Genomic DNA, 18,746 nt, shown 5'->3' on the forward strand with positions numbered 1-18,746 from the left:
AGTATTGCAAATAAATTAGTCTTTTGAGTCGATTCTTTACTAAGCAAACGGGCCAAAAGTTTTGAATTGGTTCGCGAATCAGTTTGAATGAATCGTTTAGATTGCTGCAAAACTTCACACGTGTACCCGCCATTATACGTGCGACCTGTTCAGCAACCTCCAGAAATACTGTTTAGGCTACACTTGAAGCACATATGATTTAAATCCATCGATGATTGACGTCTGTTTGGCTGTATACTGTAGGCTACTGTAAAATGTAAGTGCTTCGTTCTCACAACACACATGTGACAGAGATTCACAACATGAGAAACATGCCTTTGGTTTAAAATCAGTTAAACTGTCAATGTCCTCAGAGTCAGACCATCTTAGGAGATTCTCTGAGTTTAGTTAAGCTTAATATGCATAGTGAATGCAAAACTCTGTCGGTTTACTTGTCTGATCTTTCAGATGTATATACATCAACATTGAGCTATAGTTAATTTTATAGAAATGCTTGTCTATTCTGTGTTTGTCTAAAGTATTATTTAATCTATACTGTTTGTGTATGTTGCAGTGATGATCTGTGTCCATTTTGCTTATTAAACACCCACCCGAATAACCAAAGGGGGTGAGTATATTTGCATTATATTGAGGTAAACACAAAATTATCTGTATAACACAAAGTTATCTGTATCTAACCCAGGTACATGTCTGATAATTTGTTTTGTGTAATTTTTGTTTTTATTTCTGTTGCAGGCAGAGTCTGTGGACACAATTTGCCCTATCTTCAGTTCCTCTTGTCTGTCCTCCACAAGCAGAGACTCACTGATAGACCACTGTTACCAGTTCTAGTGTTTACACATCCACCCACGTCCCCACCACAAGTGTATCCTGTACAGGTATGCAAGTTTTCCACATAAAATAAATCACATTGTCCTTAAAGGTATAGTTTCCTTAACTATAGCCTTTAGTTATGGGAAAATGAATTGGAAATGCAAGTTGCAGGGCCAGAATTCAGTCTTAGTATATGTAAATCACTCCCCACTCCGCTAACAGTCTTATCACTAAATTATATCTCCCTACAGACACAGAACATTGAGGGGAAAAACAGAGATGCTGTTGTCTGCTGCCTCATTAACTACCTCGGTGAAAGACAAGAAGATCTTTTCCATGACTGCCAGGTATGTCATATTGATAGCAGATTTTTGACTAACTCAAGGTATCCTCCTCTCGTATCCACCTTCTCCTTTTTCCTTCCACTCCCCCTCTACTCTCCTTTTAAACTTAAATATATTGAAACAGCATCTTAAATAAAATAAAAATGTGTATGCTTTTTGTTTGTTTCTTTTAACATGTACAGTAGGAATGTGAGGACTACACAGACAGAACAAAGAAGGTGATTGTGAAGCACAATGTCATGGCTGAGGAGGATCCATCAGATTTGTCTATTGTGATCCAGAGAAAACTAAGTGATGGAAGGATGTGGAAGCCGAACAAAGGCATGCATACTGCTGATGGGACTCATTTATGCAATCAACATCGAATATCCAAAGGAGCTGAAGAACACGTTTGAAGCTTTTCAAAAACTTTTTTTTGGAAATTGATGGAGAAAAACTACTGAAAAAGGTCCACAGCCTCAAAAATAAGCTCATGCAGTAGACACACATTTTCCCTCTTGTTCGAAGAGGATCTTTTGTCTGGACATACTTTTAATGCAGCCCTAATGGAGTGTAGTTTTATATTTTTCTTATTTTCCCTTATTTGCTACACACACACAGACACAAATCCATCCAGCCCACTCCATTACTCTGTGATTTCCCCCAGATTGACAGAAAAGGAATACCAATGCAAAGTTATAAAACAGGGGTCATTACTTGAAATTGTGGTGTAAAGCTGTTGTGCTGCACTATATTTTGAGTGTTTCACAGGATTTTTTGGATTAAAAATATTGATCTGATGAGCCATCTGAATGTCTTTATTGTGGGGGGTACATTTTACCTTTTCTGAATAAATAATTGTTATTAACTATTAACTGATTTGAAGAGATAATTTTTACCTAATTTTAATGAGTAAGTAGCTGTTGAATATATACATAAATGTGAGGTATTGTTACCCAATTTATGCAAGTATTTAATAGCTTTTTACTTGAGATAGCTTATACTCAATATATGGGATTAAATCTACCCCACCAAAGTCGATGCAAATTGTTACCTCACATTTATTGGGTAAATTCTATAGATTAGTTTTTACAGTGTGGCTAAGAAACGGCAGAATAATAATAATACTAACAATTACAATAGGTGTCTCAGCACCTTCGGTGCTTGACCCCTAATAATAATAATAATAATAATAATAATACTAACAATTCCAATAGGTGTCTCAGCACCTTCGGTGCTTGACCCCTAATAAGAAAACCATCAAACGCAATAGTGGCCTGCCGCCCTGCGGGCTTGGCCCCTAATTAAATATTAATTGCATATTTTTCAATGTTATAAAGTAAATATGGATTCATATATGTCACAATGTGATTTTCTTTTTTTTGACAAAGACTTAAACAGTTACTGTTTATTAGGACATAACAAATTGTTTATTATAGTACATTAAATTTGGGATGTCACCGGGGGTGGCGAGTCAGATGTCAGAGTAAAGTGCACACTGAGTTGTCTGTTGTTTATGTCAAGTAAACGGTGATAAACAGTTTTTGCAATGCGACCATTTTATTTATGTCCCCACCAATGCCAGAATCAAACCTACGCCCTTGGGTATTCCTATCTTTGTGGGGACAATTGGTCCCCACAACATGATAATTACCAGGCACACACACACACACACACACACACACACACACACACACACACACACACACACACACACAGCTACTTAAATGAGCCGCTTTGAGAAACAGCCAATCAGAGCTCATTATTATTATTCATGACCTTTTCAAATAAGGTAATAATAGACCATTTAATTCTGGGGACAAATGGTTGTAAATGGACATGAAAAACATTATCTGGGTAATTTTTGCACCTAGAGTAAAAAAGTCACATACAGTCTATGTAGATATCAGAGAACAATGTAACATAACCTATTGAATCAATGGATTCTTATAACAGCTTTAATATTTTGATTATAATTACATTTTAGTGTATATACTGTATCTTTAACCTCCTAAGACCTGAGCTTTGTTTTGTCTTTTTTTTTTTCAAATTTCTACCAGCTATTTTGGGGTTAGGAAGAACCAATAAATATAATAACCAAATATTTTTTCATGGAACATGAAGCAGTGTAATTGTCCATGTTTGTGTACAACAGGTTTCAGTTACACAGAATTAAATATTATAGTGCAAACAACAAAAAATGTGATGTCCACGTAAGCGGTTAAATAAACAAATCCCCTCTGGATTAAATGTTGGTTTGATCTGTAAAATATGAATGCACAAATTATCTTTTACCAGTTACAGTAACAAAATTTTGTTAAAAAACTGGCAAATCTCATTGATTTTATATTGACAGATAAACCAATTCTGACTGTGCAGCCACAGACGTCTGTGTTCATTGGAGACTCAGTTACTCTGACCTGTGAGATTCATCAGTCCATTGGATGGAAGTTTCTTTTCAGAAGATCTCCACACCATGATTCCATTGAAACTACAGAAACTAAAACAATCATTTTTAGTGTCTCTGATGGAGGACAATACATGTGTGCAGCAAGAAGAAGAGAAATCCCTCAGGATTACACACAATTCAGTAATCCAATAACAGTGACAGTACAGAGTAAGTATTTATACTCACATAATACACTTTGTTTTATAAGCATGATAGCATAATTTCCTAAGACATTGAATGAGTGGCAATAACAGTTACAGAGGAAAATAACTAAAATATAATACAGCATATTTTGCAATCAGTGTTGGGTAAGTTACTCAAAAAAGTAATTAACTTCTAGTTACTAATTACATCTTCAATCATGTAAATTTACTTTACAAATTATCTCTCCAAAAAGTATTTGATTACTTATTACTAATTGTTTTCTAAATCCTATTTAGTAAATGATACAAAGATAGGCTTGAAATTGCTTGAAAAAAAATATAAAAGTATGAATTATTTAGGGTCCAATTATCATTATTAACTAACTATTAATTACTTTTGCCTAAATATACTCCAAATACTGCTTATTAAAGTTTTTAATTTTAAGTATTGGTAAAAAAGTGGAGGGTTAAGGATGTATAATAAGGTTTTGCATTAATATGTGGTAATAAACAGCCATAATCTCAGTCATATTAATGCTAATAACCAACCAGTTAATAAAGGATGGAAACTAGACAATTACTATTATTCTTATTAACTTACCAAAATATTAAAAATGAGAAGAATTCATAAAAACATGTCCATAAACATTAGAACTTATATTTGGATGTTAAATTGACTATTGTATTTATATATAATTGTTCTACAGTCCACACACAGTATTTAGTTTAATTACATCAGAAGTAACTGTAAAAATAAGAGTGATCCCTTACTTTACTTTTTCAAGGGAAATATAATTAAATTCCAATTATTTAGTAACTAGTTACACCCTACACAGTTTGCAATCAAGTGTTTATTTGACATTATTTTCAATGTGAATTGTTTTTCATTGTACAGAAAGTCCAACACCTCAAATGTCTGTTGACCCTGATAATCATTTATTCAGAGGAGAAACTGTCACTCTCAGATGTGTCATCAATGGAGGAGGAGTCAGCAGCTGGCAGTACAGCTGGTATAAAGATTCAATCATCCAGCAGAATAAACTCCAGTATTACACAATCATATCTGTTATTGAGTCTGACGCAGGTAAATACACCTGTAGAGGAACAGAGATCAGAGGATCACGATACTCAGACATCAGTAAAACAGTTACACTGACAGTATCAGGTGAGTCTGTTTATCATCATTCACAATATACAGTCATATTCAACTCATGACAAACTTAAGTTCAACCTGTAGTTTACCAGTTTAAATGCTTGGGGTTAAAATTACTTCTACAAAAGGGACCTGACCTATACAACACATACAACAAAATCTCATTATTATGAAATAAGATATAAACATTTAAACGACAATTGTATTGAAAGTCGAATATACCAAAAGTTACCTTTAACTATTCAATGCAAAAATAAACATCAGTGTTTACTGGAGTGTCACGGCTAGTCCGTGTCATGTTTTGTTTGTGTCTCCGATTACGTCACCTGGACAATTCACGGACTGATTCCTCATCACACCTGTTCCTTGGCTTGTTAAGTATTTGTGTATTTATACTGCTGTCTGTGTCACTCGAGTGGCCGGATGATTGTCATTGCTACCATGTCTGTTTCCCGTGTTACTTGTTCTGGATGTTACTGTGTTTTGCTTACCTGTTCATCGTGTACTCCGTGTGTTTTTGTTCCAGTTTGATCATTAAATGTTATTTATTTTCTGAACTCAGCGTTTGCGTCCTGACTCTCCCGTGTCATGACATGGAGAGACTGAAGTGTGAGAGAGGATCAGTACAGTAACTGCAGATATCTGTGGTATAAAGACACAAATGAAGTGTTTAACTCTGAGCGTTACACTGTAAACAGAGACTCTGTGTTTTATTCTCCTGCAGGATCAAAACCAAAACCTAAACTCACATCAGATACTGAAGGATCTGTACTGACAGGTAACACAGTGACTCTGAAGTGTCACATTGATCATTGGTCTACTGGATGGAAGTTTTACTGGTACAACAACACACAAATCACTGAGAAGACAACAACAGAAACAAACTCTTACACAATCAACAGTGTTAAAGTTTCAGATGGAGGTCAGTACTGGTGTAGAGCTGGAAGAGGAAAACCAGACTATTACACAGACTACAGTGATGAACTGTGGATAAATGTTACAGGTGAGAGACAACATGACATTTCAGATGTCACTTAGTTTAGACTCCATATTTAATCCCGGGGGGGTCGGGGGGGGACACGACCCCCCCTATCTGAGGGTTGTGCCCCCCAAAATATAATTAAAATATGTGTATTGAAAATAATTTAATGATTTATAATACTTAAAATAGTTGTGTAAGAAGTAAAACAATACAAATGCAAACGAAGCAACAACAAAAAACGTTGTAAACATTTGGATTCCCCCCTCCCTTGCCTCACAGTGGTTTGGTCCACTTCCAGCGCCACACAGTCGGGTGGTTAAGAAGTGTTAATCAGGCCGACGCTTTAATCAGCTGTATACCTACAAACCAACGTTTCCCACCACTTATCAGTTTATCCTCATGTGTTTTAAAACTGGTCTATTTGGACATATAAACATGAGCATATTTCGTTTTATGAGAACAGAAGCAGATAAACGAACAAGAAAACATTTTTATGCATTCATGCAGAGGTGAGGCAGAGCTGAAAGTAACAAATTACATTTACTCACGTTGCTGTAATTGTTTTTTTTTGTGTGTCCTTTACTTTTTTGAGTAGTTTTTAAAATCTGTACTTTAACTTTTACTTAAGTATGTTTTGTTTAAAGTATTGTAGGCTACTTCGCTACATTTTAAATCATATCCGTTACTGAGTAAAAATAAAACAAAAAAGCAAGGTGATAAAGAAGCGCCACGGATGATTGATTAATGGCGGGGGAACGTGCAAAAGGAGCCATGGAGAGGGACGAGACAGGCGTGGGCTAATGCAGACCCTCAATTCAAACAACTTAAGAACGTCCTCAGGAATGCGCAGGTCATTAGACATTGCAAAGAGAGAGAGAGAGAGAGAGAGAGATTGAAAGACATCTGGTACACAGGTCAGGGAAGCTAATACAATAAACGTTTAAAGGATAAAAGTATTATTGTTAGGAATGACACAAGACCGGAATCCCAGCGCAGAGGTTTTATTCACAGAATGTGTATAATAGAAAAACACTCAATGTAGTCAGATGCAAAATGTATAGAAGAAAACACTAGATGGATCAGATATGTATAATGGAGAACTCTCAGTGTCCGTGTATGCATAAAAGGAGAAGAGATGACACAGTAATCAGAGGGACGAAGTCCTGGTGGCACGGAGGGAGAATCCTGGTGGGGCACAGAGAGAGAGAGAGCGGTCAGAGTCTTCAGCAGTACGCGCGCTGGACAGCGCACTCCGGCAGTCAGGGTGTAGAGCAGAATTACGCGCTAGAGCGCACTGCGGCTGTCAGCGTCTTCGGCAGAATTACGCGCTCGTGAGCGCACTGCGGCTGGACAGGGTGTAGAGCAGAATTACGCGCTAGAGCGCACTGCGGTTGTCAGCGTCTTCGGCAGAATTACGCGCTCGTGAGCGCACTGCGGCCGGACAGCGCAAGGTGCAGAATATCGCTCGGAGACTCCTCCGACCGAAAGCTCCCAAAGACTAGACAGATGCCACACCAATCGAGAGATACTGACAGCAGGGCGGGGAATCCAACGGGGCAAAGGCAGCAGAGAGCACGGTGAAAAATACTAGGAGCAAACTAGACACGACAAGAACTAGACAGGGCTAGCGGGCAGGAACACACAAAGACGAACTTGCAAAGAACAAAGGAAACGAGGAGAATATGAATCAAACCGGATTGGGCAATAACAAGGATCAGGTGTGGGACGCCGGTGCGAAGAGTTAGAGACAATGAGATCACCAGGTGGAAGGCGCACACGTGTGGAGCTGTCAAAACAAAAACACAACACAAGTGAAACAAAGACAAAGCAGCCAATAAAACCGAAATCATGACAGGACTCCCCCCCCACGACTGCCACCGGGCGGTCCATTAGGGGGCTCACCCCGTCGCCGGCGGAGATCCTCTATCAGCCCAGGGTCCAGAATGTCCCGGGCCGGTACCCAACACCTCTCCTCCGGACCATATCCTTCCCAGTCAACGAGATATTGAAATCCCCTACCCCGGCGACGCACATCCAGTAAAGACTTAACTGAATACACAGGGGCACCATCTATAAGCTGAGGGGTGGGAGGGGTGGGGGCAGAGGGAACAGGGTTAAGGTGAGAAAAATACACAGGCTTCAGTTTAGACACATGAAAAACTGGATGAACCCGACCGAGTGCTGGGGGCAATCTGAGCCTGACCGTCACAGGATTAATAACCTTAACAATGCTGTATGGCCCAAGGAATCGTGGAGCCAGCTTGCGAGAAGGCTCACGGAGAGGTAAATCCTTGGACGAAAGCCATACTTTCTGCCCACAGATAAAACGGGGCGCGGTTCTACGGTGACGGTCGGCCGCGGCTTTGGTTCCTGTGATGGGAATAAAGGGGGCTGAAACCCCATGGACGCTTCAAAAGGGGACATGTTAAGGGAAGAAACAGGGAGAGAATTATGGGCGTATTCAACCCAGGGTAACTGTTGGCACCAGGAGCTCAGATATTGCGATGTCAGACAGCGGAGAGCTCTACCTAAATCTTGGTTAGCCCGTTCACATTGCCCGTTGGTCTGAGGATGATACCCTGAAGACAAGCTAGCTGTGGAGCCTATTTGTCTACAAAATTCCTGCCAGAAACGAGAAATAAACTGAGGACCCCTATCTGAAACAACGTCTGTGGGCAGACCATGTAAGCGAAAGACGTGCTCGATCATAACCTGGGCAGTTTCCTTGGCAGTGGGCAATTTGGGCAAAGGGACAAAGTGAGCCGCCTTGGAGAAGCGGTCGACAATGGTCAAAACTACAGTGTTTCCCTTGGAACTAGGCAAATTGGTTACAAAATCGATAGCGATATGTGACCAAGGACGAGAGGGAATGGGTAATGGTTTAAGCAGACCAATAGGGGCTTGATGAGAGGCCTTATTACGGGCACAAACCTGACAGGCTAACACAAACTGTCTGACATCGGGACCCATAGAGGGCCACCAAAAACGCTGACGTACGGTAGCCAACGTTCTCCGAACCCCCGGATGGCAAACAAACTTGGACTCGTGACTCCACCGGATGACCTTGGAGCGAAGCGCATTTGGAACCCACAATCGACCCGCTGGGCACCCCTCTGGCACTTCCCCCTCCCGGCCGGCCCGTCTCACCCGTTGTTCTATTCCCCAGCGCAGGGCACCCGCCCCTCCGGGAGGATGGTTTCGTCCCCAGCGGAACCGGGGCTTTCGAACAAACGAGAGAGAGCATCGGGCTTAGTATTCTTGGAACTGGGCCAGTACGAGAGGGTGAAGTTAAATCTGTCAAAGAAGAGCGCCCAACGAGCCTGACGAGAAGATAACCTCCTGGCTGAACGGATGTATTCGAGATTCTTATGATCCGTCCAGACCAGGAAGGGCTCCGAGGTCCCCTCTAACCAGTGACGCCACTCACCCAAAGCCAGTCTGACCGCCAGCAGCTCCCGATTGCCTATGTCATAATTTCGCTCTGCTGGGTTTAACCGATGGGAGAAAAAGGCACAGGGATGCACCTTGCCATCCTTAGCAGACCGCTGAGACAAAACAGCGCCTACCCCGACATCCGATGCATCCACCTCCACAATAAATTGAGCAGCCGGATCTGGAATAGAGAGAACAGGAGCAGAGATAAACCGGGACTTCAAATTATCAAAGGCCTCCTGGGTGCTGGAATTCCAAACAAACCTCTCCTTAGTGGAAGTGAGAGCAGTAAGAGGTTGAGCAATCTGACCATAATTTCTGATAAATCGCCGGTAAAAATTGGCGAAACCCAGAAATCTTAATAATTCCTTACGAGAGTCGGGGACTGGCCACTCGGCCACCGCTTTGATCTTGGCTGGGTCGGGACGGATCTCACCGGGGGCAACAACAAAACCCAGGAACGAAACCGACTTACGATGGAATTCGCACTTCTCCGCCTTGACATACAGCTTATTTTCTAACAACCGGCGTAAAACTCGGCGGACATGCTGAGTGTGTTCCTGCATGGAGGGAGAAAAGATGAGAATATCATCTATGTACACAAAGACAAATTTGTTAATCATGTCTCTCAGCACATCATTGACCAGAGTTTGGAAGACAGAGGGGGCGTTACAAAGGCCGAACGGCAGAACGCAGTACTCAAAGTGTCCGGTAGGGGTGTTAAAGGCTGTCTTCCATTCATCTCCCTCTCTTATACGGACCAGATGATAGGCGTTGCGTAAATCTAGCCTGGTAAAGAACTGCCCCCCCTGCAGGAGCTCAAACGCAGTAGACATTAAAGGTAGGGGGTACCTATTCTTAACAGTAATGTCATTCAAACCCCTATAATCGATACAAGGGCGCAGGGAGCCGTCTTTCTTGCCAACAAAGAAAAACCCCGCCCCTGCAGGCGAGGTGGAGGGACGGATGAGACCGGCACGCAGGGCATCATTAATATACTGGTCCATAGCCTCTCTCTCAGGACCCGATAAGGAATAAAGTCTACCCTTAGGCGGAGAAGTGCCGGGGAGGAGATCAATAGCACAATCATATGGCCGGTGAGGAGGAAGGGAGGTGGCCCGGGCTTTACTAAACACCTGAGCGATATCCGCATACTCCGCCGGGACTCCGGTCAAATCGACCGCCGGAACCTGAGGAAGAGAAAGAACAGAACCAGAAACAGCAGAACCAAGACAAGACACATGACAAGACTGGGACCAAGACAAAATAACACTATGCTGCCAATCAACGTGAGGATTGTGTTGCGCTAACCAACCATGCCCTAAAATAATAGGAGACAGAGAAGCATGAAGAATATGCAACACAATCTCTTCACGATGATTGCCAGAAACAGAGAGACTCACAGGGGGAGTGCAATGAGTGATCCGCGCCATCTGCTGCCCCTTAAGGGACCAGACATCCAAAGGGGATTGAAGAGGGACAGCCGGGAGATTCCAGGAGCGGACCAGAGCCTCGTCAATGAAGTTGCCCTCCGCACCAGAGTCGAGGAGGGCGGTGGACGGATGATCACGCCCAGCGAAGGACAACATGACGGGGAGCTGAGTGCTGGAAACAGGGGAGAGTTTAGAAGATGTAGCGCCCACCAGGACTCCCGGACTCACTGGTGGGCAGCGGCTTTTAACGGGCAGGTCCTAGCAAGGTGTCCGGGTCTCCCGCAGTAAAGGCAGAGGGCATTCTGCAGCCACCTCTCTCTCTCTCTCTGTGACAGGCGCATGCGCCCCAGTTGCATGGGTTCCGACTCGACAGGTGGAGACGTCGGGGCAGAGGGAGAAGTGGAAGTCTCACCCATAAGCACTCGCCGGCGCAGAGAGCGACGCTGACTACGAAGCAATCTCCGGGCTTCGATCCGGAGAGCGAGATCAATGATGGCCTCCAGCGAGGAAGGAAGATCATGGACAGCGATCTCGTCCTGAAGATCCTCAGATAACCCCTCCACAAACTGCGCTCGGAGAGCCGCTTCATTCCAGTGGCAGGTAGCCGCTAAGGTCTTAAACTCAATGGCGTACTCTGTGACGGAGAGCCCTCCCTGAGCCAGATGTGCCAACCGAGCCGCAGCGGCGTCCCCACGCACCGAACGGTCGAAGAGCTTCTCCATCTCCCCGCGAAACTCATCAAACGACCGACAGCAAGGGTCGCGAGCATCCCACACGGCCGTAGCCCACTCGCGCGCCTTGCCAACCAGAAGAGAAATCACAAACGCCACCCGGGTGCGCTCTGAGGAATAGCGGCGGGGCTGGAGGGCAAAAACCAGAGAGCATTGTGACAGAAAAGCCCGACAGGAGGCAGGATTACCATCATATGGAGGTGGGGGTGTGACATAAGGCTCCGCCTGCGACGGCTGACTGGGTTGGGTGGCATCATGACTGACCTGGTCAAGACGAGAGGAAAGGTCAGCCAAACGGACAGATAACTCCTCCAGGTCTTGAGATGTTGTAGTGAGACGAGCCGAGAGTTGTCCCAACCATGAGCCCTGCTGGGCGAGCGCCGACCGGAGAGCAGCAACCTCCGCGGGATCCATACTGGCAAGTTCGTCCTGTTAGGAATGACACAAGACCGGAATCCCAGCGCAGAGGTTTTATTCACAGAATGTGTATAATAGAAAAACACTCAATGTAGTCAGATGCAAAATGTATAGAAGAAAACACTAGATGGATCAGATATGTATAATGGAGAACTCTCAGTGTCCGTGTATGCATAAAAGGAGAAGAGATGACACAGTAATCAGAGGGACGAAGTCCTGGTGGCACGGAGGGAGAATCCTGGTGGGGCACAGAGAGAGAGAGAGCGGTCAGAGTCTTCAGCAGTACGCGCGCTGGACAGCGCACTCCGGCACTCAGGGTGTAGAGCAGAATTACGCGCTAGAGCGCACTGCGGCTGTCAGCGTCTTCGGCAGAATTACGCGCTCGTGAGCGCACTGCGGCTGGACAGGGTGTAGAGCAGAATTACGCGCTAGAGCGCACTGCGGTTGTCAGCGTCTTCGGCAGAATTACGCGCTCGTGAGCGCACTGCGGCCGGACAGCGCAAGGTGCAGAATATCGCTCGGAGACTCCTCCGACCGAAAGCTCCCAAAGACTAGACAGATGCCACACCAATCGAGAGATACTGACAGCAGGGCGGGGAATCCAACGGGGCAAAGGCAGCAGAGAGCACGGTGAAAAATACTAGGAATCAAACTAGACACGACAAGAACTAGACAGGGCTAGCGGGCAGGAACACACAAAGACGAACTTGCAAAGAACAAAGGAAACGAGGAGAATATAAATCAAACCGGATTGGGCAATAACAAGGATCAGGTGTGGGACGCCGGTGCGAAGAGTTAGAGACAATGAGATCACCAGGTGGAAGGCGCGCACGTGTGGAGCTGTCAAAACAAAAACACAACACAAGTGAAACAAAGACAAAGCAGCCAATAAAACCGAAATCATGACAATTATGGCACTCATCTCATGATACGCTTATTTAAACTAGGTATATAGTTTAATAAAATAATGTATGTTACCAGCAATACATCAATTACAACCTTACTATAGTGATTGTATTTACTAGCTGCTGACCTCATATTATTTTTGCTTCAAAAGTGCATAACTCACCTGTAAAAATCATTAAATAATTCCATAACTGTTTCTTAATTATAAAAAAGCTTTTTATTTTATTAACTTTTTGTTATTGCACTTTAATTGTTAATTGTTCCTACAATAAAAAACAACTAGTTTGAGATTATATTTATTATTATTATATTTCCTAGTCTTTTTTGAACTATACTAGAAACCTCTCCCCGCTGTAAAAAAGTAACTTTTTACTCTGAATAAAATTAAAATGACTTACTTTTTACTTTTACATGAGTATTTTTAGACCAGTAACTTTACTTTTACTTAAGTAAAATATTATTAAAGTAACTTTACTTTTACTTTAGTAGAATATTTTATTACTCTTTCCACCTCTGCATTCATGTGTATTAAAATTACATTTGCGTCCGTTCATAGAGAAAGAGAGAATTTCCTTGCAAGTACAATTTTGCCTGTATTATTGGTGTCCCCTTCAAAAATTGTTCTTGAAAAATGTTATGTTTATTGTCCCCCCCCAACATTTAGATGAAATTTTCGCCCCTGTCTGACAGTATGTTATAGGTTGTTATAAATTCATTTTTTTTAGACAAAAATATTTTTGTCCCCAATTCTTTCCCCCTATGGTATTCCAAACCTTCATAACTTTGTTTTTCATGCACCTGTTAAACAAAATGAGAAATTGATGAAGAATAGCTTTAGAAGAATTGGAAAGACTCAGAAAATATTAATGTAATGCTTATATGTTGCTGTTGGTGTCAATATATGGATAGCCTCGGTCCTTATTCACCTTTATTAAACTAAAACATTTGCCTGTACATTTTTCGATATGTATTTGTTGTGCTTCTACGGACAAAGGACATTCATGCAGGTTTGAAACAAACATGATGGTCTTAATTTTCACAACCCAGTTTTTTGTCAGTTGAGGACGTTTTGCTACTTCCCTAGAGGTTTGTTATCATTTATTAGGGTGGATAAGCACAGTCATTTTTTTTTTTGCACAATTTGCATATGCACTGGTTATAAAATAATCTATTTCTGCTTTTCCAGCCACAGGATCTTCATATCATGGTCCTATTGTTGGTCTGGGTCTTGGACTGAGCGTCATGTTTGTGATCTTTTTCTTGGCCTTGCTGTGGTGCTACAAAAACAAAAAACTCTCTCAGTCTCCCTCGGCTGTCAGTCAACATCAGACATCAGATCAGAAACAGACTGAAGTTGGCTACAGTCACCTGGATACTGGTCAGTTTACTGCACATTTATACAGTGTGATCAGTGACAGAAATCTGCTTTTAATTAATAAGAGCTCATACAGTGATATCCCAACATACACCCAGAACACCCTAGTAACTGATTAGCAACAGGCTAAAAACACTAGCACTAATGCTTAGTCAATATCAACATGTTAAACAATATTTCTATAAAGGCTTCACAAGATATAAAGCTTTGACACATTGTCTTTTGAAACTTTGTTTATTATTTTTTTCATTACAGGAGAGGCTCATCTTTATGACTCTATTAATACAACAGACAATAAAGACACAAGCACAGGTAACATATTGATGTTATTTAATGTTGTTCATCTTATTACACTAAAACTATTTAAGGGTCAAATATTTTCCTTTCTCAGTGACTCAGAAACTCAAGAGCAAATGTAGAAACTACTAGGAGAATAAAACTAAAGACTGAGAGAAAACTATTAATAATTTCTTTTAATCTTCATTGTAGACAATGTAAGTGAATCAGCTGAGCTCACCTATGCTGATATTGAACTGAAACCTAAGAAAGAAATGAAAAAGAAAGAGAAGAAAGGTAAAACAAAACATCATGAACAACAGAGATATCCAAACATTTAAAATAACACAAATAACTTATGATACAGTAATGTCATGCTTCAATAACATGCTGAATCACATATGTGGCTTTATGTTGCTTTTATTGAAAAGATCTATAAACAGAAAGATAATCTGTTTAATATCTATTTAATCTCTATTTTATATATTTCTGTTTAATATCTTTTAACAGGAAGCTAAACTGTCATATTTTCACTGAAGTTAAATTAACTGTCAGAAGAGATCTGTGAATGTTGGGTTGTTTATAATGAAGTTTTCTAATTCTTGTATTTTTTAGGGAATACCAGTGAAGGTGGTGACATTGTGTACTCTAAACTGAAGAAAGCAGGAGGTGAAGGTGAGAAACTAAAATATGAAAACAGCACCAATAAGCTTCACTTAGTATCTGTGTTCAGTATTCATTTTAGTCGTTTGCATTTTTTTTTTCAGATGTTGCTTCTGGATCTATTGATGTGACTTATGCTCAGATTAAATAAAAGACCAGAGGAGAAAAAGAGGGCAATACATTAACTAATGCTTAGTATTATCAATCCAAACCTTCATGTTTCCTAATCTCTGATTGTTCTAATAGCTTAAAGGAGCATAGGTGCAGTTTATAGCACTTAAAATGGTTTCCCTATTATTAAAAGCCAGTGAACCACTTTGAGTGCTATTTAGCATCATTTTTTTTTAAGAGTGTACATGAATAAACTTTTCAGTACATACTCTAACTAGGCAATAAAGCCACAGCAAGACTGTTGATTTCTAAACACTTTGGGCCCTATTTTAACGATCTAAGCGCATTGTCTAAAGCGCACAGCGCAACGTGTAAATGGGCGTGTCCGAATCCACTTTTGCTAATTTAACGACGGGAAAAATGTTTTTTGCGCCGAGCGCATGGTCGAAAAGGGTAGGTCCTATTGTAATGGGAGTATTTTGGGCGTAACGTGCAGTAAACCAATTAGAGACTCAGCTCTCATCCCCTTTAAAAGCCTGTTGCTCTGGCGCTATGTCTAATCCCTATTTTGATGACGAACTTTGTAAACTGAAAAACTAAGCGGAGGAAGAAGATCCCCAGTTTAAGATTAATGTTAAATAATTGTGTTGTTTTTCACTTGTATTGAAATTGTTATTTTTTTATTAAAACCTTTAAAACCCGTTTTCTTTTAGTCATGGAAGTAAAAAGCAGGCTTTTAATTGCTTTAAATGTATGGTTATCCAATATCATCAAAACATAATTTACAAGTATATAAGAAAAGGTTTGTACTCTAAAAATACTTTATTTGTAATAAACAGGAGATAAAGAATTTACAAAAGGCTCTCCTCACGTTTCAGCACTTTGGACAGCGGTTTTTTTAGCAAAGAGTTTTTTTAAGCATTACTTAAAAATGTTTCTCATCTCACCATATCCACAGGTACAGAGTAATCATATACAATAAATCCGTGAGGTAGCATTAAAAAAACAGACGCATTTGTTCAAAGCAAAGCATTTATTTACTTACCAGGCTGCGGGTGAAGCAGCTCTTTGCGCCTTCTAACGTCTCATAATTAGTCCTCATTTATGTCCAAGAGACTCAATAATAATCTTTTACATTCAATCCTTTAATCTTTCATATTTAAAAGCATTTTTGTGCTGCTGCGCATTCATGTACTTTGTGATAAGCAAACCCGCGTTGTCCTCCCGTGTATAGGCGCATTTTACTAATGCGCTCTTTAAATAACATAAAACACATTGCTTAGTTGCCTCAAAATAGCAACGCGCCAACAATGCGCCTGAACACACCTCGTTTTCAGACCAGAACGCCCATGGGCGCAAAAGGGGGCGCAAATGCATTTGCTATTTAAACAACGCGGCGCTAAATGTGAAAATTAGGGTGGAAACTAGCGAAAGACAATTGCGTCGCGCATTGCGCTGCATTGCGCCGGGTGTAAGATAGAGCCCTTAGTTTGTCTCCTGATACTTTTTTTGAACCTAATGGCCTAATACATAGTAATATACAAAAGTAATTTTTTTTGTACACTGTAACAAATTTCTGTAAAATAAACAAATCCTTATTGTAGACATTTGTGCAGAATTCCGAATTATGTAAATTAAATCCTGTGTAAACTCCTGTGTTTTCTTACAACTGTGTACATGAACAAAAAAAAATAGCATTTTTTATCATTATTCAATAATCAAAATCCTGTTTATTATCATTTATTTATACTTAGTTACTGTTTTTCATAAGAGATGTCATAAAAATGCCTTCATTTATTTTCAAATAAAAATGGGGTGCACCAAAGTCCCTTTAGGGAAGTCACGCCACTAGACGGACATTTTTGCAACGCAGAGGGGAAGTTATTTTAACCATGCAAGTCTTAACTACTTTAATAGGGAAAGACAGATATCTCTAAAATTACATGCTAAAGTCACAATTAAACAACATCTCTCTGACAAACAATTAAACCTCACATTATCCTTACCATAACTTTCTTTCTTAAGCTCAAATTGAGCTAATAAAAAAGGACGGGAATGGGTGGGTAAGCCGTGGTTTTCTCTTTTTTTTAGTTCCTCATGGGAAACTCTCTCAAAAATACAGTATAACTCAAAATAACAATGTCCATTTACAAAGTCTCAATATTTACAAATACTCTCAAAAACACAGTTCCCTTTCAGTCGGTCACTATGACGTCACGTCGTGACCGACGAATTGGGAACTCGCTTAGAGAGACCAATCTGCTTCGTATACTACTAAAACGCCAATGAACTTGGCCTTGAGATATTTGCATAATGCTGGCGCCGCCCCGCCAGGTGCCTATATAAGCAGCAGGTGCAAATATGGAAATTAGCTTTTTCGCTTCGAAAGCCGGCATTATCTGCTACTGAGAAGCTACTTGCTCTTCTGGGAACGGTTGCTGAAGTTGATTGACAAGCAGTACTAACACAGCGGACGCCTGCAGTATTCCACGGCTCTGCATCTTTTTTGTTTTGAGTTTAGTGTGTGCGTTGCCTTCCCTGTGCGCATCATCAGCTGAGCACCTAAAGAGTGATTTCCCTAAAAGAGTGATACGTGAGAGCTCTGTGTCTTTTTAAAGACAGCCACTCTCTCGTATATGCGGAGATCAGCGTCCTTTTCAGGATAGCTTTTCGCCCGTGCGATCTTGGATGCGATAAGTATAAGGGTTCCAGTGACGGTCACGAGCGCTGTCTTCGTGCTCAGGCATCGAGCACTCCGGGGCTGCGTTCGTGGAGAGTTTCTGTTCTCTCTGTGAGAGCATAACCCTCTTGGATTGCGGAGACGACTGTCGTTTCTACGGGAACGCTGTCCGCGCCTTTGCAGTGCTGACGCCGCGCGAGCGCGAGCGGCGGAGACGGTAGAGTTGGAAAGGTTAACCCCTCTCCGCCCGAACCGTCCCGCCCACATGATTGGTACTTCGGAGCTGCTCGGGCCTCTCGGTCCTCTCCTCCTGTGCCTTTCTTTCCCGACGGCACGAAGAGCTGACGTGATTTGCGGCCGTCCGGCCGTTCAGCTTTCACCCCTCACCAACGGAGCCGCTAAGGGCGGGGACCCCTTCAGTGGAGCGGGATGCGTTCCTGGAGGGACCACCCAACCCTTCCCTCCCGTGTTTGTAGACAGTCGTCCGGTTACGGACGCTGCCCATCAGGCATGCCGGAGAGGCGGCTTCGGCCCTGCACGCAATAACGTTGCTGCAGACTCACCAAGGATTTACGAGGGAGGCCGCGACCTTCAGTCGTGCGATGTCCACCACAGTGGTTCAAGATCGCCACCTTTGGCTGTGTCTGGCTGACATGACGGACGCAGACGAGAACAACTTGAATGCTCCTGTCTCACAGACCGGCCTCTTCGGCAAGCCAGGGGAGTCGTACAGCTCCGCTGCGCAGACTGAGGCGATCTCCTAGGTCATGCCCCGGCGGAAGAGAGCTGCCCTTGGTCCACCACGCCGGCTCCTCAGTTTGCCTCTCGCCGTCGGCGTCCTGCGGCGACCACCTCCGTT

At 42.1% G+C, this 18,746-nt stretch overlaps 1 protein-coding gene and 1 long non-coding RNA gene across 2 annotated transcripts in view; both read left to right on the top strand.

The window, feature by feature from the left end:
* LOC135734106 (killer cell immunoglobulin-like receptor 3DL3) overlaps positions 1–17,331 on the top strand; it is a 36,665-nt gene extending 19,334 nt beyond the window's left edge. The window contains exons 5-12 of the mRNA XM_065252987.2: positions 3,493–3,753; positions 4,624–4,893; positions 5,606–5,884; positions 13,969–14,160; positions 14,413–14,469; positions 14,647–14,730; positions 15,049–15,108; positions 15,201–17,331. Coding sequence (XP_065109059.2) covers positions 3,493–3,753; positions 4,624–4,893; positions 5,606–5,884; positions 13,969–14,160; positions 14,413–14,469; positions 14,647–14,730; positions 15,049–15,108; positions 15,201–15,247 — 1,250 coding nt within the window. The 3' untranslated portion in view covers positions 15,248–17,331. The remainder of the gene's footprint in view (positions 1–3,492; positions 3,754–4,623; positions 4,894–5,605; positions 5,885–13,968; positions 14,161–14,412; positions 14,470–14,646; positions 14,731–15,048; positions 15,109–15,200) is intronic.
* On the top strand, positions 351–2,158 carry LOC135734118 (uncharacterized). Its single transcript, XR_010527171.2, has 4 exons — positions 351–607; positions 736–878; positions 1,065–1,160; positions 1,340–2,158. It is a non-coding gene; the product is annotated as an uncharacterized lncRNA (long non-coding RNA).
* Positions 17,332–18,746: the final 1,415 nt, after the last annotated feature.

This window comes from Paramisgurnus dabryanus, chromosome 3, assembly GCF_030506205.2.
Source record: "Paramisgurnus dabryanus chromosome 3, PD_genome_1.1, whole genome shotgun sequence".
NCBI classification, from domain to species: Eukaryota; Metazoa; Chordata; class Actinopteri; order Cypriniformes; family Cobitidae; genus Paramisgurnus; species Paramisgurnus dabryanus.